We start from the raw sequence: 22,435 nt of genomic DNA, 5'->3' as shown, positions 1-22,435 counted from the left end.
AGCGGAGCTTGCAGTGAGCCGAGATTGCACCACTGCACTCCAGCCTGGGCGACAGAGCGAGACTCTGTCTCAAAAAAAGAAAGAGAAAACTTCGTAACACATTTTATGAGGGCAGTGTTACTTTGATAGTCATACCAGAGACATTACAAGAAAACTAAGCTACAGGCCAATATTCCTTAGAAATGTAAAAGTAAAATTTCTTAAAATATTAGCAAGTGAAATCCAGCAATATATATAAAAAAACACATTATGCTCAAATGAAGTTTATACCAGAAATGCAAAATTGATTAACATTAGAAAATTTGTGTAATCCACCACATAAACATAATAAAGGATGAAACCCCTCTGATTATCTAAGTAGACTAGTAAAAAAGCATTGCCAAATTTCAGCACTCAACACATGGCAAACTAAAAATAGAAGGAAGCTTTCTTAGGCTAGTAAGAGCTTTTTATAAAAAACCTACAGCTGATACCATGCTTAAAAGTGAGAGACTAAGTCCTTTTCCTTTGAGACCAGGAATAAAAGCTTTTTTTTTTCTTTTTTGAGACGGAGTCTCGCTCTGTCGCCCAGGCTGGAGTGCAGTGGTGTGATCTCGGCCCACTGCAACCTCCACCTCCTGGGTTCAAGTGATTCTCCTGCCTCAGCTTCCTGAGTAGCTGGGATTACAGGTGCGCACCACCACGCCCACCTAATTTTTGTATTTTTAGTAAAGATGGGGTTTCACCATGTTGGTCAGGCTGGTCTTGAACTTTTGAACTCATGATCTGCCTGCTTCGGCTTCCCAAAGTGCCGAGATTACAGGTGTGAGCCCACTGCGCCCAGCCAAGGAATAAAAACTTCTACTCAGCATTATACACAAAGTCCTAGCCACCATAATAAGTCAAGAAAAATAAATGAAAGGCATACCGATTATAAAGGAAGTAGTTAAAGGTAATACAAGAGTATACCTAGAAAAAGTTACTAGAATCAATAAGCAGACTTATCAAGGACATAGGCTAAAAGTTGGTATAATCAGTCGTATTCTATATACTGGCAATGAATATTTAGAAAATGAAAAAAATTAAAATAGCATCAAAATATAAAATATATAGAATAAATTTAACAAAATAGGTACAAGATGTGTACATGAAAAACTAGAAAACGTTGCCAAGAAAAATTAAAGATTAAATAAATTGAGAAATAAACTTTGTGGTTGGAATCCTCAATGTTAATATGTCAGTTCTCCCCAAATTGTTCTGCAGATTCAGTGCAGTCAGTATCAAGACTTCCAGTGGACATTTATCTAGTAATTGACAAACTGATTCTGAAAGTTATACTGAAAGGTAAAAGATCTAGAATAGACAAAACAATTTTCAAAAAAGAACAAGGATGGAAGATTTAATAGTATTTGGTTTTTAAGACTTAGTATAAAGTTACAGTAATCAAGGTAGTGTCATCTTGACCTAAGGGTAAACATGTAGGTAAATGTAGCAACATAGAGAGTCCACATGGTCAGTTGATTTTTGCAAAAGTCCCAAGGTAATTTAAAAGAGGAAAGAACAGTCTTTTCAACAAATGGTACTGGAACAATTGGATATCCATATGAAAAAAAAATTGAGATTCACCTATACTTCACACCTTATACAAAAATTAACTCAAAATGGAAAATAGACCTATATGCCAAAGCTAAAACTAAAACTAGGAAAAAACATAGGAGAAATTTTTGTGACTTGTGATAACAATTTCTCAAGGCACAAAAATTCCCTATGAAAAACATGTATAAACTGACTTCATCAAATTGAAAAACCTTGCCTCAAAAAACATAGTTAAGAAAAATAGAAAAACAAGCCACAGACTGAGAAAATGTCCACAATATCTCTGATAAAAGGCTTTTTTCCAGAATAGTAAAGAACTGTTATAACTCAGTTAAGAAAAAAAAAAAGCACAAACCCCAATTAAAAAATGGACAGTGCACCTGGAAAGCCTTTCCAAGAAGGATAGGCACAAATAAGCCCAGACTGTGAGGACTACAGTAAATACATAACTCTTCAATGCCCAGACATGAACCAACATCCACAAGCGTCCAGACCATCCAGGAAAACATGACTTCACCAAAGAAACTAAATAAGGCACTGGGGACAAATCCTGGAGAATGGATCCAGAGATAGGCGACCTTTCAGACAGAGAATTAAAAATAGCTGTTTTGAGGAAACTCAAAGAAATTCATGATAACACAGAGAAGAAATTCAGAATACTATCAGATAAATTTAAAAAACAAATTGAAATAATTAAAAAGAGTCAAGCAGAAATTCTAGAGGTGAAAAATGCACTTGACATACTGAAGAGTGCATCAGAGTCTCTTAGTAACAGAATTGATAAAACAGAAGAATTAGTGAGCTTGAAGACAGGCTATTTGAAAATGTAAAGTCAGAGGAGACAAAAAAGAAAAGGAATACTCTAAAAGAATGAAGAACACCTATAATATCTAGGAAATAGCCTCAAAAGGGCAAACATAAGAATTATGTTCTTAAAGAGGAGGTAGAGAAAGAGGGGTAAAAAGTTTATTCAAAGGGATAATATCAGAGAACTTCTCAAACCTAGAAAAAGATATCAACATTCAAGTGTAAGAAGGTTATGAAGCACCAAGCATATTTAACCCAATGAAGACTAACTCAAGGCATTTAATAATCAAACCAGCAAAGGCCATAAAGAAAAGATCCTAAAAGCAGCAAGAAAAAAGAAACAAATAACCTACAATGGAGCTCTGATAAATTTGGCAGAAGACTTTTCAATAGGAATTTTACAGGCCAGGAGAGAGTGGCATGACATGTTTAAAGTGCTGAAGGAAAAAATTTTTTATCCTATAGCAGTATATTCAGGGAAATAGCCTTCAAACACGAAGGAGAAATAAAGACTTTCCCAGAGAAACAAAAACAGATGGATTTCATCAACACCAGACTTGTCCTACAAGAAGTGCTAAATAGAGTTCTTCAGTCAGAAAGAAAAGGATGTGAATGAGCAATAAGAAATTATATGATGGTACAAAACTCATTGGTAATAATAAGTACACAGAATATTGTGTATCTGTGATTATGGTATATAAATTACTCATATCTTGAGTAGAAAGACTAAATGATGAACTGATAAAAAATAACTCTTCAGGATATAGACACTACAATAAGGCATGAATAGAAACAAAGTTAAAAAGCAGGGGGACAAAGTTAAAGTTTTTATTAGTCTTCTTTTTGCTTCCTTATTTATGCAATCACTGTTGTCATCAGTTTAAAATAAGGATTGTAAGATAGTATTTGCAAGCCTCATGGTAACTTCAAATCAAAAAACATATGATAGATACACAAAAAATAAAAAGCAAGAAATTAAATCATACCACCGGAGAAAATCAGTTTCACTGGAGGGAAGTCAGGAAGGAAAGAAGGAAGAGAAGGCCGCAAAACAACCAGAAAACAAAAAACAAAGTGGCAGGAGTAAGTCCTTACTTATCAGTAATAACACTGAATGTCAGTGGACCAAAGTCTCTAATCAAAAGACATAGAGTAGCTAAATGGATTAAAAAACCCCGAAGATCCAATGATCTGTTGCATACAAGAAACACATTTTACCTGTAAAGATACACATAGACTGAAAATAAAATGGTGGAAAAAGATATTCCATCCCAGTGTAAACCAGAAGAGCAGGAGTAGCTATACTTGTATCAGTCAAAATAGATTTCAGGACAAAAACTGTAAGAGACAAAGATAGTCACTATATAATTATAAAGGGGGCCGGGCCTGGCAGCTCACGCCTGTAATCTCAGCAGTTTGGGAGGCTGAGGTGGGTGGATCACCTGAGGCCAGGAGTTTAAGACCAGCCTGGCCAACATGGCGAAATCCTGTCTCTATTAAAAATACAAAAATTAGCTGGGTGTGGTGGTGGGCATCTGTAATCCCAGCTACTCAGGAGGCTGAGGCAGGAGAATCACTTGAACCCAGGAGGTGGAGGTTGCAGTGAGCTGAGATTGGGCCACTGCACTGTATACAAAGGGATCAGTTCAGCAAGAGGATTTAACAACTATAAATATATATTAATATAGTTTGGATATTTGTCTCAGCCCAAACCTTCTGTTGAATTGTAATCCTCAGTGCTGGAGGTGGGACCTGGTGGGAGTTGTTTGGATCATGGGGGCAGATCCCCCATGGCTTGGTGCTGTTTTTGTGATAGTGAGTTCTTATGAGATTTGGTGGTTTAGAAGTGTGTGGCATCTCCCCCGACAGACACTCTTGCTTGCTCCTGCTTCCAGCATGTCATGTGCCTGCTCCCCCTTCACCTTCTGCCCATGCTTATAAGCTTCCTGAGACCTCTCTAGAAGCCAAGCGGATGCCAGCACCATGCTTCCTGTAAAGTCTGCAGAACCATGATCCAATTAAAACTCTTTTCTTGATAAATTACTCAGTCTCAGTTATTTCTTTATAACAACGCAAAAATGGCCTAATACGTATATGCACCCAACACTGGAACACCCAGATATATAAAGCAAATATTATTAGAGCTAAAGAGAGAGAGATAGACTTCAATACAGTGATAGCTGGAGACTTCAGTACCCCACTTTCAGCAATGGATAGACCTTCCAGACAGAAAATCAACAAAGAAACATCAGACTTAATCTGCAGTATAGAACAAATGGACCTAACAGGTATTTATAGACCATTTCATCCAATGGCTGCAGAATACACATTTTTTTCTCCTCAGCACCTGGATCATTCTCAAGAATAGACCATATGTTTGGTTATAAAACAAGTCTTCAAACATTCAAAAAATTGATCAGGTATCTTCTCTGACTACGCTTGAATAAAACTAGAAATCAATAACAAAAGGAGTCTTTGAAACTATACAATCACGTGGAAAGTAAACAATATGCTCCCGAATGACCGATAGGTGAGTGAAAAAATTAAAAAGAAAGTTGGAAAATTTCTTGAAACAAATGATAATGGAAACACAACTTACTGGCTAGGAGTGGTGGCTCATGTCTGTAATTCCAGCACTTTAGGAAGCTGATGTGGAATGATCATTTGAGCCCAGGAGTTTGAGACCAGCCTGGGGTCTATAGTAAGACCTTTTCTTTACAAACAGTTTAAAAATTAGCCAGGTGTGGTGGTGCATGCCTGTAGTCCCAGGTCCTTGGGAGGCTGAGGCAGGAGGATTGCTTGAACCCAGGAGGAGGAGGTTGTGGTGAGAAAGATTGTGCCACTTTACTGCAGCCTGGGCAACAGAGGGAGACGCTGTCTCAAAAACAAAGAAAACACAACATACCAAAACCCGTAGGATACAGTAAAAGCAGTACTAAGAGGAAAGTTTATATAGCTATAAATGCCTGCATCCAGAAAGAAAACTTCAAATAAATGCACTAACGATGCATTTTGCAAGAGCAAACCAAACCCGAAATTAGTAGAAGAAAAGAAATAATAATAAAGATAAGAGCAGAAGTAAATGAAATAGAAGTGAAGACAGCATAAAAGATCAAAGAAACAAAAAGTTGTTTTTTGAAATCGTAAACAAAATTGACAAACCTTTAGCCAGACTAAGAAAAAAAAAAGACCTAAATAAATAAAATCAGAGATGAAAAAGGAGACATCACAAGTGGTATAGATGAAATTCAAAGGATCATTAGTGGGTACTTTGAGCAACTATATGCCAATAAATTGCAAAATGTAGAGAAAATGGATACATTCTTAGACACATACAACCTACCAAGATTGAACCATGATGTTCAAAACCTGAACAGACCAATAACAAGTAATGAAATTGAAGCTGTAATAAAAAGTCTTCCAGTAAAGAAAAGTCTGGGACCCAGTGGCTTCACTGTTGAATTCTACCAAATATTTAAAATATAACTAATACCAATTGTACTGAAACTATTCCAAAAAATAGAGGAGGAGGGAAAACTTCAAACTCATTCTAGGAGGCCAGTATTACTCTGATACCAAAACCAGATAAAGGCAGCAAAAAAGAAAATGACAGGCCATTATGTCTCATGAATATTGGTAGAAAAATTATCAACAAAATACTAGCAAACTGAATTTAGCAATTTATTAAAAAGATCATTCATCATGACTAAGTGGTATTTATCCCAGGGATGCAAGAATGGTTCAACATATGCAAATCAGTCAGTGTGATACATCATAATGGAATGAAGGACAAAAGTTATACGATCATTTCAATTGATGCTGAAAAAGCAGTTGATAAAATTCAACATCCCTTCCTGATAAAAATGCTCAAAAAATTGCATATAGAAGGTACGTATCTCAACATAATAAAAGTGATGTACAGTGAATCCATAGCTAATATCATACTGAATGGGCAAAAACTGAAAGCCTTTTTTCTAAGATTGGGAACACAGGAAGGATGCCTTCTTTCAGCACTGTTACTCAACATAGTACTGGAGGTCCTAGCTAGAGCAATCAGAGAAGTGAGAGAAATAAAGTGCACCCAAATTGGAAACAAAGAAGTCAAAATATCCTTGTTTGCAGATGATATAATCTTATATTTGGAAAAACCCATAGACTCCACCAAAAAGCTATTAGAACTGATAAACAAATACAGTAAAGTTGCAGGATACAAAATCAACATACAACAATCAGTAGCATTTCTACTGTTGTTTCCAACAACAAACAGTCTGAAAAAGAAAAGCAATCCCATTTGCAGTAGCCACAAATAAAATTACATACCTAGGAATTAACCAAAGAAGTAAAAGATCTCTACAATGAAAAGTATAAAACACTGTGAAAGAAATCGAAGAAGACAGAAAAAAATGGAAAGATATTCTATGTTTGTATATCAGAAGAATCAGTGTTGTTAAAATGTCCATATTACAAAAGGCAATGCAATTGCTACCAAAATGCCATTGTCATTCTTCACAGAAATAGAAAAAGCCATTTGAAATGTTTTATGGAACCGGAAGAAACTCAGAATAACCAATGCTATCCTGAGGAAAAAGAACAAAATTGGAGGAATCATATTACCTGACTTCAGATTATACTGTAGTGCTATAGTAACCAAACAACATGGTACTGGCATGAAAACAGACACGTAGACCCATGGAACAGAATAGAGACCTCAGAAACAAATTGATACACCTACAGTGCATTTTTTACAATGGTGCCAAAAACATACAATTGGGGTAAAGACAATTTCTTCAATAAATGGTGCTGGGAAAACTGGATATCCGTATGCAGAGGAATGAAACTAGACCTCTATTTCTCATCGTATACAAAAATCAAATCAAAATGAATTAAGGCTTAAATTTAAGTGCTCCACTGTGAGACTGCTGCAAGAAAACATTGAATAAACTCCCCACTTTCATGTGGACAAAAATTTCTTGAGTAAAACCCCATAAGCACAGGCAACCAAAGCAAAAATGGACAAATGGGATCACATCAAGTTAAAAGCTGCGGCTCAGCAAAGGATACAGTTAACAAAGTGGAGAGACAACCCATAGAATGGGAGAAAATATTTGCACACTACTTGTCTGACAAGGGATTAATAACCAGAATATATAAGGAGCTGAAATAACTCTATAGAAAAAAATCTAATCTGATTAAAAAATGGGCAAAAGATCTGAATAGACATTTCCTAAAAGAAGACATACAAATGGCAAACAGGCATATGAAAAGGTGCTCAACATCATTGATCCTCGGAGAAATGCAAAGAAAAATTACAGTGAGATACCGTCTCACCCCAGTAAAAATGGCCTTTATCCAAAAGACAGGCAATAACAAACGCTGGTGAGGATGTGGGGAAAAGGAAACCGCCACACACTGTTGGTGGGAATGCAAATTAGTACAATTACTATGGAGAATAGTTTGGAGGTTCCTCAAAAAACTACAAATAGAACTACCATAATCCAGCAATCCCACTGCTGCACATATACCCGAAGAGATACATCATAGAGATAGCTGCACTCCCATGTTTGTTGCTGCACTGTTCACAATAGCCAAGATTTGGAAGCAGCCTAAGTGTCTCTTAATAGATGAATGGATAAAGAAAATGTGGTACATATACACAATGGAATACTATTTAGCCATAAAACAGAATTAGATTCTGTAATTTGCGACAACATGGATGGAACTGGAGGTCATTATGTTAAGTGCAATAAGCTAGGCACAGAAAGACAAACTTCACATATTCTCACTTATTTGTAGGAGCTAAAAATTAAAACAATTTAACTAATGGAGATAGACAGTAGAAGGATGGTTACCAGAGGGTGCAATGAGTATTAGAGCAGTGGTGGGGGAAGTGGGGTTGGTTAATGGGCACAAAAACATGTTAGAAAGAATGAATAAGACCTAGTATTTGAAAGCACAGCAGGGCAACTATAGTCAATAATAATTAAATTGTACATTTTAAAATAACTAAAAGAGTGTAATTGTATTTTTTGTAACAAAAAGGATAAATGCTTGAGGGGATGGACGCCCCATTTAACATGATGTGATTTACACATTGCATTCCTATCAAAGTATTATATATCTTATGTACCCCATAAATATATATACCTATGTACTCACAAAATTTAAAAACAAAAAATAAAAAAATTTGATAGATAATGGGCAAAACATTTGAAAAGACACTTCACAAAAGATATTATAAAATATTTTGGATTTTGATCTGGAGAAATGTTTTGAATATGTAAGTCTTTTCAGTATAAAAAAGATGAATATATTTCACTATATGAATATTAAAAATAAAAGATACCTTAAAGTGAAGACAAGTTATAAACTTTGTATAAAATTTTATGCATTCACAATGTATAAAATTAATAAAGAATTGTTTTTAAGAAGTAGAGAACAACTGATTAGTACAACTAATATAAAGCAACCTGGCCTGAAAAGAAAAATATTTTAAAAATATATGTGTATGTATATTTCCATATACGTGTTTTGTATATTTGTGTGTATTTGTTTGAAGGCATTGGAAAGATAACATGACTGTGAAGTAGTATGCGGCCAAGATTTCAGAAAAAAGTATACACCTAGAATGGTGATACTGGTATTTGGTTCTACCTTTTCTCCAGGTGTGTCTTTGAGTTTCTGAGGAGGTGGCTGAGAGACTGAGAGGGAGAGTAGAACTGTGCAGACACATGAGGCTGAGGATGAAAATATTGTTTAGGATCTGCCCAGAAGAGCTTTTGGTTGGGACCTTGAAGGACTACTCCCTAAGAATAAGGGTATAAATTATAAAATGTTCAGTCTCTCCTCACAGGGATTAAAGTTTCACACCACATCTCAGTCCCTGACTGGATTAAGGTGATCCAGGATTACTAGTGCACCAAGCCTAACTCTGCTTACCAGAAGTGAAAGTAAATCTTTTGAGAAAGGTGTCAATCACAACTTCACATCAAATCTGTGGTTATCCATATACATAGCCTGGCACTCAGTTCAATGTAACCAGTATATGAACAAATAAAACAACATGATGGAAGAACAAGAGAGTCAACCGACAAAGGAAATGGTACCTGGATAAGAAAATTATCTGACACAGACTTTAATATATTCAAGTCATAAAGACTAAATTTAAAATTTTAGCAGAAAATTGAAAATTAACAAAAGAACTTGATGGGAAATTTAGAATTGACAAATGTTAACAACAAAAATTAGGAATTTGATGGGTTTAGATTTGGATAGTATAAGAAAATAGAGCAAACTGCTAAGAAAAGGATGGAAAATACAGAAAAGAGCATAAGAGAAATAGATGATACCTTCAGAAGGTCTGATATATGTATTATGTAATTGATGTCCTAGAAGGAGGAAAATGGAGAGTCAAAGACAGGTAATGGCTGAGAATTTTTCCAGTGTAACAGATATCAAACAACAAATTCATTAAGCCCTGTAATTAGGGCAGGATAAATGCTTTACACTGAAAACAATACCATAGCACGTTATTTGAGAAGTCTGAAAGCCAAAGATATAATGTTAAAAGCAGCTGGTGAGAAAAAGTTTAATCACTCTTAAAGAAGCAATAGTAAACATGGCAGCTCATTTCTCATTGGAAGCAGTTAAAAAGACAGTAGGATATGCTGAAACAGAGAAACTGCCATCCTCTAGGATGCTCTACTCAGAAAAATAGATCAAAGTAAAATTAACACATTTCAAATGGAATATATAACCATCTGACACACTGAAAGTAGTTTTTTTCCTGGTGAAAAGATTGCGGGCTCAAATGCTAATTTGTAGATGAAGTATTGAATAAAGAACACATTAGATAATTTTAAGTGAGTATTGACTGTATACTACAAAGCACTAATAGTAAAGACTTGTAGGGTGGTATATATTTGTATGTTGTGTATGTGGATATAGAGGGAGTTAAAATTGGAGTGAGAAAAATGTAATTTAAGTGTTCTGAGGTTCTTTTCTAGGAACAAGTAAATGTTATAATTTATATTTGATTTTGGTAAGTCAAGTATTAGTAAAATATATAACTAACAAGCTAATGGGGGAATGGATAGAATAAAAATTCGAAATTCAAAACAAGGCAAGAAAGAAGATAAAGAAGAATATTGAACAGGCAGGACAAATAGAAGATAATAAAATTGGAGATTTAAACCCCAAAATATCTGTAATTATATTAAAGGTAAATGGATTAAATGCACCGATTAAAAGATAAAGATTATCAGATTGGATTTAACAGCAACAAAACCCCACAAACTGTTTTACAAAAACTGCTCCTAAAATATAAGGATGCAGAAAGATGGAAAGTAAAACAGCACAAGATGTAAAATTTGATGACTCTAACAAAAATATGTCTATTATCAGCCAAAGTAGATTTTAAGGCAAAAAAAAGCATTACTAAAATAGATATGTCATAATGATAAAAAGTTTAGTTCTCCATTATGTTATAGCAGCCTTTAATTTGTATGTCCATAATATTATAACTTCAGAGTATGTAAGGCAAAAGTTGACAAAACCGGAAGGAATAATAGAAAAATCATATGAAAAATAAGAGAACAGTTGTACAAAAAATAAAACCCAGTGAAGATATGGGAGAGCTGAACTACTTGATTAATAAACTTGAACACCTTTATGTTATTTTTTCTGCTTGGAACGCTTTTTCATATTTCAGACTGATTTCTTATTTAAAACCTTTCTTTAAATAGAATTTTCACATTAAAGCATCCAGTTTTTTTTTTCTTTGGTCTGGAGTAGAAAATCTTTCACATACAAAACTTCACCATTAGCTAAGATAAATTCCTTTTTGTGTGGAATAACATGATTGTAAATATAAACTGCATTTCACAAATAACGTGGATTTGAAATACTTCTCAGTGTTTGAGTCATTTACAAACTGTGTAAGCTGAGACCTGGAGACCATCTAAATCAAAATCCTGAGTAGAACAGTATTCAAGGTAGGCTTTGGGGACAGTTCCCCCAAATGTTACACTATTTCAGTAGTATTGGTACCCATCTATAATACAAATTGTTTTAAAAATAAGTTTTATTGTGTATATATCAGGTATATTACATGATGTTATGGGACACATATAGATAGTCAAAATGGTTACTATAGTGAACAAATAAACATTTCCATCATTTCACATAGTTACCCTTTTTTTGTGTGTTTGGCATATAATACAAATTTTTCATTTTGTGTATGTTCACATGGAATTATTAAGGGAGAAGGAAATGTCAAGGAAGAAGAAATTGTGACTTAAAATTCAATTTGGGTTCTATATTACTGTGCCATCAAAAATACTTAAGATGATCCTTTTAGGTGTTTACAAATGTTTGACTGGATTCAATAGCAGTGGTAATTCTTTGAAGAAATACTTAATTGAGGCCAGGCACAGTGGCTCCTGCCTGTAATCCCAGTACTTCGGGAAGCTGAGACAGGAGGATTACTTGAGACCAGGAGCTCATGACCAGCCTGGGCAACATAGGAAGACCTCCGTCTCTACAAAAAAATTAAAAAATTAGCCAGGCATGGTGATACATGCTTGTAGTCCCCCAGCTACTTGGGAAGCTTAGGCGGGAGGATTGTTTGAGCCCAGGAGTTTAAGGCTGCATTGAGCTGTGATCATGCCACTGCACTCCAGCCTGGGTAACAGAGTGAGACTCTCAAAAGAAATACTTGGCGGGCGTGGTGGCTCTGTAATCGTAGCACTTTGGGAGGCCGAGGCGGGCGGATCACGAGGTCAGGAGATCGAGACCATCTTGGCTAACATGGTGAAAACCCGTCTCTACTAAAAATTCAAAAACAAAATTAGCCAGGTGTGGTGGCAGGCGCCGGTAGTCCCAGCTACGCCGGAGGCTGAGGCAGGAGAATGGAGTGAACCCGGGAGGCGGAGCTTGCTGGGAGCCAAGATCTTGCCACTGCACTCCATCCTGGGCGACAGAGTGAGACTCTGTCTCAAAAAAAAAAAAAAAGAAAAAAAAAGAAATACTTAGTGTCTACTCTTTGCTGCCAAGCCTGTGTTAGGTGATAGCATTACAGTGAGGATCAAACAGAAATAATTTCTTCTTTCCAGAACTTACATTCTAGTGGGTGAAGTGGGATGTGGACAGAAATTAAATAATCCCACAAATAAATGTAAGGTTGCACTATGTAAGAGACATTGGTATATGATTCTATGGAGTGGTATAATGGATGAATTGACCTTCTCGAAGTCTAAGGAAAGAAGGAAGCCATTAACAAGATCAGAAGAGGTAGTGTCAGCATGTGCAAAGACTGGCAGGAGATAGACTGTGTGTGGAGGATTGGAAAGAAAGCTTATATAGCTGTACCACAGACAGCTAGAGTTGGCTAACGTAGGGTCTCTTTGTGAAGTAATGTGGAATGAGAAAAGCTGGATAGTTAAGTAGAGGCTGTGTAATGTTGATATTTAGGGGAGCACGTAAAGAATATTGGGCTTAATCTTTTAGAGCAATAGGAAGTCATTGAAATACATTATTGAGGTGGATGACATATTCAAATTTGCGTTTTGAAAACATTGCAGTATGGAGAAGAGATGTAAGGCCATTAGTGGCTATTGGTTGATTAAACTGATCTTACTGCAGTACTCTAGGTAACAAGTAATGGTAGCTTGGGCTAGAGTAGTGGAGCCAGAGATAATGGGTAGATACCTTAGGTATTTAGGAGATAAATTTGACAGAACTGGATGGTAGATGGGTATTAGAGGTGAGGTAGAGAAGATATGAAAGTATTATAAGCTGTTATACAACTTGCTTTAGATTTAAATGAATACATATTAAAATACATGTTTTGAAAATGTTTAAAAGTGAAGGAGTTCCTTGAATAGACAGTAAATAATATATATGGAGAAGATTATGAGACAAAGTGATTTTATGAACTTTTAATGGCAGCAGAAATACCTATGGTGTTATGTAAAGCAGAATATGAAATTGTTTATAGTATGTATTCTTAATTAGATAAAATGATAGTATTGAAGCATGCTAATGATCAGAAATGACTTTTTGATGTATAGATACCTCAAGAAGAACATGCTGCTAATGGTCCAGAACTCCTGAGGAAAAAACGTACAACTTCAGCTGAAAAAAATACTTGTCAGCTTTATATTCAGACTGATCATTTGTTCTTTAAATATTACGGAACACGAGAAGCTGTGATTGCCCAGGTATTTATGATTATGCGCTATTTTAGTAGTTCCCATATTGTTTTATAATACCTATTCTTTCCTTTAAAAATTTAAGTTAGTGTATTCTCTTTTTGGGAAAAAGTATGTGTTTTCAGTTGTGATGTGATAAAATGTATAAGATAAGTACATGGATAACTGAAAGACCAGTTGGGATATTTTAGTGTCAAAAGAGAGGGGTAAGACAATGATTTCCGGAAGGAGATGATGACACTGAAGTTTAGCTTTGGAAACAGAGTTGAATTTTCATTTGTGGTCTTAAAGGAGGGAAAGTTGGAGGAATCCTTCCATCTGGAAGTATTTAATTTTTTTCTGTATTTTTATTGTATGTAGCACTTTCTAAGTTACATTATTATTTGTACTTGTGTCTTCTCAACCCTCATTAAAGTATAAATATTTTGAGGGTGCCCTTCAAAATGTCCTTCATCTTGAAGGTACCCAGTAAGAATTTGATGAATGAACTTTTGACTCAAAGGATTTGAAATGAAGAAGATGGAGGTACGACTAGTATAAATGAATCATTTTGGTGGTGAGGATGAACTTACTTTTAAACATGTATAAAAGCTAGGTAGTTCTTCCCTTAGGATTTTGAAAATGTGAAACTAGAGCTTGAGGGAAGGGTAGCCTTGAGAGATTGAATGTGGAAAGAATGAAACCAAAGGAGAAGAAATTGGAGCTATCTGTATATGGTGAATAGGTTGAGGAAGAGAAGCTAGTGAGGAAAACATAATAGTAATAAGGTAGGAGATTTTTTAGGATTTACCAAGGAACAAATAAATTTCAAGACAAAATAGCATGAATTTATAATGAGCCCTATGAGCAGTTAGGAATTTCATTAGCAGTGTTTGGCAGCGTGGGCTACCTTTGAAATGATTATTGTTAATGCTTTTACTTGACCATCTTGTTTTATGTTTTGTGTTTATGTTTTTACAGTTTCTTTGAAAATAACTTTGAGAGTATACATACATGTTTTCACATAAATGGTAGCAAGAGTACTTTTTGTAAATGAAGTTGGGAAGGTTGTTTACAGAGTGGTTTAGAAGCTAGAAAGTTTAGTTGGGGGTCAGCTAGGTAAATGGATACTTTTGGGTTTATCATCGTTTATCTCCTTGTAGAATTTAGCAAAATCTGAATGTATGTTTATTATATTTGTATTATCTCCCTCCTTTCTTCCACTACTAAAGTAAGCCTCTGTAAATTTATAGGGACCTTCTGTATTTTGTTCACCACTATATCCCCAGTGCCTAAAACAGTGCCAAGAATATAGAAAGGGGTCAACAAAGTTTACAGAATGTGCAGCAATAGAAGGATTAAAGTCAGGGAATGACTGTGTGTCCTGAGCCGTCAGGGAAGTTCTTATAAAAATGTTTGAGCTGAGTCTGAAGGATAAATAGAGAAGGATACTCTAGGCATAGGAAATATGTGAAAAGGAATGGACGTGTGACGTTGTAGGATTGGATTGAGGAAACAAAATTTTTATGTGACTGAAACAAGAGTATATGTTTAGGCCAGTTGTGGTGGCTCATGCCTGTAATGCCAGCACTTTGGGAGGCCCAGGTGGGTGGGTCACTTGAGGTCAGGAGTTCGAGACGAGCCTGGCCAACATAGTGAAACCTGTCTTTACTAAAAATACAAAAATTAGCTGGGCATGGTGGTAGGCGCCTGTAATCCCAGCTATTTGGGAGGCTGAGGCAGGAGAATCACTTGAATCTGGGAGGCAGAGGTTGCAGTGAGCCGAGATTGCAACACTGCACTCCAGCATGGGCAACAGAGCAAGACTCTGTCTCCAAAAAAAAAAAAACACAAAGAAGTATGCATGTTTGTTGTTGGCCAGAGGAGTCTGGAAAAGAAAGTAAAATCTCGCTTCTCAGCGCAGCTCACTAATCTTTTTTATATTTCTGTCCAGTATATAATGTTGACATTTTAAAATTTGAATGTGGCAGGACATGAATAATTACTGATTTTGGAAATGGAAATTTATAATCTTTTTCATATTTCAACATTGCCTCTAAAATGTTCTTTTTTTTAAATCATAGATATCCAGTCATGTTAAAGCGATTGATACAATTTACCAGACCACAGACTTCTCCGGAATCCGTAACATCAGTTTCATGGTGAAACGCATAAGAGTAAGGAACTTAAATAGTTAAAAACACTTAAAAAGTGAAACAGTCCAGACCATGTTTACACACACACACAAAAGCTTGCTTTTAATTTTATCTTTATGAATTAAGTAGTTTAATTTAATTGTATCTATTGATGCAGTTTTTTACTCCTGGCATTTACACACCCACACACACACAGATACTTGGGTTTATGATTTAAGAATTAAATGTATAAGGTCTTAATCCGGTCTACAGTAGAGGTAAAGTGTGTATTCAGTCTGTCTGATTAACATATTATTAAGAAAGCTCTGACCCTTCAATAACTATGGCTATAGTGCTTGACTTTTCTCCAATTATCCCTCAGTTTCCTAAAATTTGCTTTGTGCAGTATTTTTCACTGTATGTTCCATTTGGTGTTCCAGGGGAGAAAAAGGATAAATACAGTGTTTAAATAAAATTGGAAGTTGGAAAAACCCTTAGTACTATAATCTTCTTGAAAATTCACAACTCACAGTAACATATATCAAGTTTTGAGAAGTCTTTCAGGAAAGAAACCCATATTTTTCTAAATTTTTGACCATGAACCTCTTTTTTTAGAAAAAATATATTAACATCAACAGATTCCAGAATACTTTAGGCATTTTGAGAAAAGCTGATCCAGAGCCATAGGGTCATGTAGTATGAGTTCTAATGTTATAAATTACAGGTAAATAAATAAATATTAAATTACTGACAAATTTAGGCTATTTTTTCAAGATTTCTGAATATTCTAAATATATATGTATAGCTTTTTAAGAAACAGTATTTATATACTAAATAAACAACCGAACTTAAAAAAAATCATCCTTTCACAAAAGTATTTGCCACAGGGTTCCTTAATACTTATGCTTTCCTATTTTTCTTCAAATATGGTTAGATAAAATGTCTATACTAGAGAAGTTTAGTATATACATTCAGCCACATAGCTGTAGGTAGTCCTTAAATTTAGAAGTAGTGTGATTAAATCTTAAATTGGATTTTCTTAAGGTGAAATATGATTTATTGATTTACAGTATAAGAATTGTTCATAATTAATTGCTTTCATGTATTCTGTGAACAATATAAATCCTTAAATGAGCAAGTAACAGTGATAAGAGGTATAAGTGTTGCTGTTTAGTAGGCAGAGCAGTAAAATGCAAGTAATGAAAAGTAGAGAACACCTGAACACATTTTAGTGATGCACCTTTGAGGAAAATGATATGTATTATGAAGAAATGCATGTATATAAGTAAATAATGTGGTAGTTGGTTGTTTTTAGACCTTACCTCTTATTAAAACTTTAGTAAAGTTTTATCTGTTGAAGATTGTTCATAACCTATTAATTTAAAATTTATATTCTGTCAGCTATATTAATAATCCATTTAAATATAGGTAATTAAAATTTAAATGCAATTTTTTTTTTTTTTTTTTGAGAAGGAGTCTCACTCTGTCACCCAGGCTGGAGTTCAGTGGCGCAATCTCGGCTCACTGCAGCCTCTGCCTTCCAGTTTCAAGCAATTCTCCCACCTCAGCCTCCCGAGTAGCTGGGATTACAGGCACCCACCGTCATGCCCGGCTAATTTTTGTATTTTTGTAGATACAGGGTTTCACCATGTTGGCCAGGCTGGTCTTGAACTCCTGACCTCAGGTGATCACCCGCCTCGGCCTCCCAAAGTGCTGGGATTACAGGCGTGAGCCACTGTGACTGGCCTTACATGTAATTTTTATTTATAGCCAGTATTAGAGAATTACTAGGAAATTTCATTTTTATATTTAGTGGGAGAAAGCCATCTACAGCCTGTCTTCAAGCATGGACTATCTGTAACATACAGTGTGCTTGCTTTTGAATTGTTTTAAAATTGTTTTAAAGTTGTTAAATGGCCGTAACTGATTGTTTTTCGTTAATTGTTAATAGATAAACCAGATGTTCTGAAATCTGTTCTTAAGCAGTTGCCCTCAATGGTGTTTTTGCCTCCCTGCTTCTGAGCCTCTTGGTTTTACTGGAGAGTACAGGCCATAAAGAGACCTGTAGTTCTTGTTGTATCAACCATTATATCATCCTCTTACTGCCAACATTTTCAAATAGACTGAGGTTTGCCTTTCAGTAAAAACATTTACTTTCATATTGTAATTCCTTGGCTTACCTGGGGAAAGCCAAATCGTTCTAGGACTTCAGAGGAGAGACACAGGTCTCTGAAAGGATGCAGGGGCTAATAAATAAAAGCTTTTGTTTAATAGAAGTCTGGTATTAGAACAGATTATTCAGATTCTGAAGGAGGAACCTGTGGTAGGAGTATAGTAGCTAAGTATCAAAAGAAACATTCTGGAAGAACTCAGCCTCAAATAGTAAAAGAAGTGAGTTTAAATTAGCGAAATTCTTGCCCACATTCAGGAAAAAAAAATAAATTTGCAGTTAGTTTGGCTTGGCTCATGTGACTCTCTAGGCAAGGAAAACCAGGAAAATGATTTGTCTGCTGAACTGACAGTCTTGGGTTTGATACCTATTTTATATTCTAGTAATTAGTTAAAATACAGGGTTTTATATCCTTGTAAGTGTCACCATATGTAGGAGATTAGGACTAATGGAGACTTGTTCAGAGAATTAAATTTGAGAAACTATACTTCCTTTACTAAAGGTTTTGAAAGCAAAACTTGTTTTTTCTTCCCAAGTGTTCAGTGTTCAGGAATCTGGTGAATACTTGCTCAGAAATTTAACATCTTCAATTTTAATTTCCCTACCTAGCCTTTCTTTTTTATTTGTTGTTATTGTTTTGCCTTCTGTGATCAGCTCAGGGATGTGGGCAGTGGGAACAACCTTAGAAGCCTTAATTCAGGCCTGATTTCCATGGGAGCATATTGTCCAGGTGTATGCAGAAGAAGGTGAGCAGACATTTACACTAAAGCTCTGCTAACATTAATTACTTACTAAATTATTGTTTTGGATTTTAGATCAATACAACTGCTGATGAGAAGGACCCGACAAATCCTTTCCGTTTCCCAAATATTGGTGTGGAGAAGTTTCTGGAATTGAATTCTGAGCAGAATCATGATGACTACTGTTTGGCCTATGTCTTCACAGACCGAGATTTTGATGATGGCGTACTTGGTCTGGCTTGGGTTGGAGCACCTTCAGGTAGTTTATCATATTAAATATGTCTTAACTTACTACTTGAAACAAAGGGGAGTTTTCAGAGAATGTTGAATTTTCAAAGTATAGGAGAAAGTGATGCCTGTATAATATCTTAATTTATGCTACTTGAGTTAGGCAAGACTCATAAGCATAACGTAAAAGGCACAATAGATGAAGGAGCTTTTTATTTCGAAACGCATACAGGGAAATATCCTGATTCCTGACATTTGAATGGACCAAATGAAATAAATAATTTTATGAGAAAAAGTGGTAATTCTGAAATCCAAAGGGAAATTTAATTTTTCCACAAAAGTTAATAAATGTTATATATTTATTAACTTTTTTCCCCTCCAAAATAGGGTACTTAGAATCAAAAGAGGAAAACTGTGTCTTGCTCTCTCTTCTGTAGTGAGATAAAGAGGAGAGAAATCCTCATCGAGAGTGGCAGGTAAAAGGAAAAGAAAGCCTGCCTTTATTATTTTATTTCTAGCCTTTATTTTAATAAAAGGGAAGCACTGCATGAAAGAGATGTAGGCAGGAAGCCCCTGGTACCCACAACTCCATTGACATCATCACCTGGGTTCATACTCTGCCGAGTCTCTGCCTTAGCCATGAAAGCTATTGTCATTGATAATGTTGGGATGGGACAATACCCTTCCCATTACAGTGGGGGTGGAGTGTTGTGGAGGAGCTGTGATTTACTGTATAAGTTCAGTTGCCTAGTTTAGAAATCCAAATTTATTAATTGAAAGATGAGTGGAAAGGACCCCAGGCTCTTTGAATATAAATTGTGCCAAGTAGAGTTTAATCAATAGTATATTATCTTCTGAGCTATATACAACAAATTCTCCTTCTGATACTTCATTTCTATGTTTTTTTTTTAAAAAAAACTTCTGCTTTATCCAGAGTAAGAGAAGCTTTTGTATTCCTATTCTTATTAGTTTATTCTTTGATTTGTTTTGTATATTTTAAGATCTTAAGTAGTACTGTATTTTCCTTTGTATTTCTTTCTCCTTTTTTAAAAGTCAGTATCTTAAGTCAATACTTTTACAATTTCCATAGCTTCTTTTGTTTTTCTTCTGTGGTTTAAAATGTACTCAATTTCATGATGTCATTTTAAAGTACAAGTTTATGTCATGGGCTGCATATTAATAGTGCAGTACTTTTGGATATTTGTCTTTTATGATAATCTGTGCTTTTTTGTTACTTGGATTAGTCAGCAGATTGTACAGCTCACTCTTTCCTATGATTTTTCATGTTCGAAACTTTTATACTCTGAAACCTCTTTGCCCTTTCAATGGTTGGATGATTTTATCACAAAGTTTGTGATTTCTTCTCACTATTCATTAGTAAGTACTACTAAAAACTCAGGGTGTCATATGATTTTATTTGTATATTATCCATTAATACAGTAGCTGTGAAGTCTCAAACAAGTGGTTCTCAAAGTGTGATCCATGGACTAGCACCATCAGCATCACCTAGGAACTTGTTAGAAATATAAGTTCATAGGCACTACCCCGGTCTCTTGAATCAGAAACTATAGATGTGGAGCCCAACAGTCTTAGTTTGAACAAGTTCTCAAAGTGATTCTGATGCACAGTGAAGTTTGAGAAGCACCACATTAATATTTTTGTCTGTAAAGCTTGCTCACAAAATGCCTCCTGGGTAAGTGTGTATGTGATCTTAAACTAAAAACTTTCTGCCATTTTGCATTTTCAGTTACAGACTATTGTACTTAAGGATGTAATGATTCTGTAGGAATTTGGTAAAATCCTACAGAAATCTTCAGATATTCTCATGTCGTTAGATTCAGCTACTCATTTTGTTGTAAAAAGTAAGCTTTATTTTTTAGAGCAGTTTTAGATTTACAAAAAATTGAACAGATTAGGTATTCTCAAATCTCCTTCCTCCCTCCCCTGACAGTTTTGAGGAGTACTGGTCAGGTATATTTTAGAACGCTCCCCTATTTGGAATCTGTCTGATGTTTTCCTTATGATTAAACTGTAGTTATGGGTTTTTGGGACACTCAGTGTTTATGTCTCATTGTTTGTGATATTTGGATCACCATTTGTGATGCTGCTCGTTTTCCTGAGTGGGGAGAGTTCTGGATTGAAAATGGTGGGCCATGTTACTTGTATTTTCTTTTTTTTTTTTTTTTTTTTGAGACAGAGTCTTGCTCTGTCACCCAGGCTGGAGTGCAGTGGCGCGATCTCCGCTCACTGCAACCTCCACCTCCCGGGTTTATGCCATTCTCCTGCCTCAGCCTCCCGAGGAGCTGGGACTACAGGCGCCCGCCACCATGCGCGGCTAATTTTTTATATTTTTAGTGGAGATGGGGTTTCACCGTGTTAGCCAGGATGGTCTCAATCTCCTGACCTCGTGATCCGCCCGCCTCTGTTTTCATTATTAGGGTCTTCTTAAAGGTGAAACAAGATACTTCCTGTGTACTTCATGAGCAAAAATATGGTGATTGGCAACCAAAATAGAAAACTAAGACTCCCGTTGTCAACTTTCTATCCCCATTTTCACCCCCTCTGCTTTTTTTCCTTTTATATTATTATCTCTCTTTATTTCAGACATTAGATGTCCGCTTCCATTACTCTATGTTAAACCCCCAACTTCCGCTCTTGGAAGCCATCTTCTAAGAGCTGCTGGGGAGGGGCTAGGCAGGCACAGAAGAATAGAGGCCAGAGTGGGAAAGAAAAGGGATCTTTGTTTCTTTGGTCCAACTTTTTCGAGTATAGGTTACCTGCCTTGAAATAACACTGCCAGCTTCTTCACTTGTCTTTGCCCTTACTTCTAGCTGAACTGAGTTTCATATTTGACTTATTTTTTTTTTAAACAAGGATTGTTATATATTTATTCTTGATTATTTCAATACCCTTATGAGATGTAGGTATTATTGTCTCCCTTCTACAGATGAGGAAACTTGTGTTCAGAAACTTTGTGACCAACCTAATACCACACAGCTAGAGGTGGAACAGGATCTGGAATCTGGACCTTTTGACTCCAGATTCAGTTCATTTGGTAATTATATTACTAGGTATTTTATATATATATAAAAACAATCTACACACACACACACACACAGTAACATCTTAGCCTTTTCTTAGATGTTTCAAATAAGAAGCTGAAATGTTTTCTGCTTCTTAGTAGAGGTTATACATTGGTGGAATCTGTTTTCTTCTTTCTTGAGAGAGAAGAGTTCTAAAATCATACTAAGCTATAATATTTTGATATAATTTTGGGTAATTGTCATGGCATAATGGGAAGAGCAATGGACTGAGAGCTGGGAGACAGGATTCTTGTGTGTTTTCTGTCTGTAAATTCAGGAAAATCATTTTGCTTCTGGTTGTTTTTGCTCTTCCTTGGAGTCTTCATGTTTCTACCTATAGGTCTTATCAGTTAACTGAATGAACATAGTCTCAGTTCGGCTTGGTCGTTGAATGAGGCTGGCTTTGGAATTCATCTCTATAGTTAGTCCTGAAACCTTCAGTACTCCTCTATTTGTGAAGAACATCTTTTGAGGCATTTTATTTGGTAGAAATAGTCTCTTCTGTTTTTTT

General features: G+C 35.5%; 1 protein-coding gene across 1 annotated transcript in view; it reads left to right on the top strand.

Annotated features, from left to right (window-relative positions):
• ADAM10 (ADAM metallopeptidase domain 10) overlaps window positions 1-22,435 on the top strand; it is a 154,280-nt gene that overhangs the window by 90,430 nt on the left and 41,415 nt on the right. The window contains exons 6-8 of the mRNA XM_031002238.3: window positions 13,449-13,598; window positions 15,653-15,745; window positions 18,689-18,872. Coding sequence (XP_030858098.2) covers window positions 13,449-13,598; window positions 15,653-15,745; window positions 18,689-18,872 — 427 coding nt within the window. The remainder of the gene's footprint in view (window positions 1-13,448; window positions 13,599-15,652; window positions 15,746-18,688; window positions 18,873-22,435) is intronic.

This window comes from Gorilla gorilla, chromosome 16 (genome assembly GCF_029281585.2).
Source record: "Gorilla gorilla gorilla isolate KB3781 chromosome 16, NHGRI_mGorGor1-v2.1_pri, whole genome shotgun sequence".
NCBI lineage: Eukaryota > Metazoa > Chordata > Mammalia > Primates > Hominidae > Gorilla > Gorilla gorilla.
Note: the sequence above shows the minus strand (reverse complement) of the source record. Positions and strands in the feature narration are given on the sequence as shown.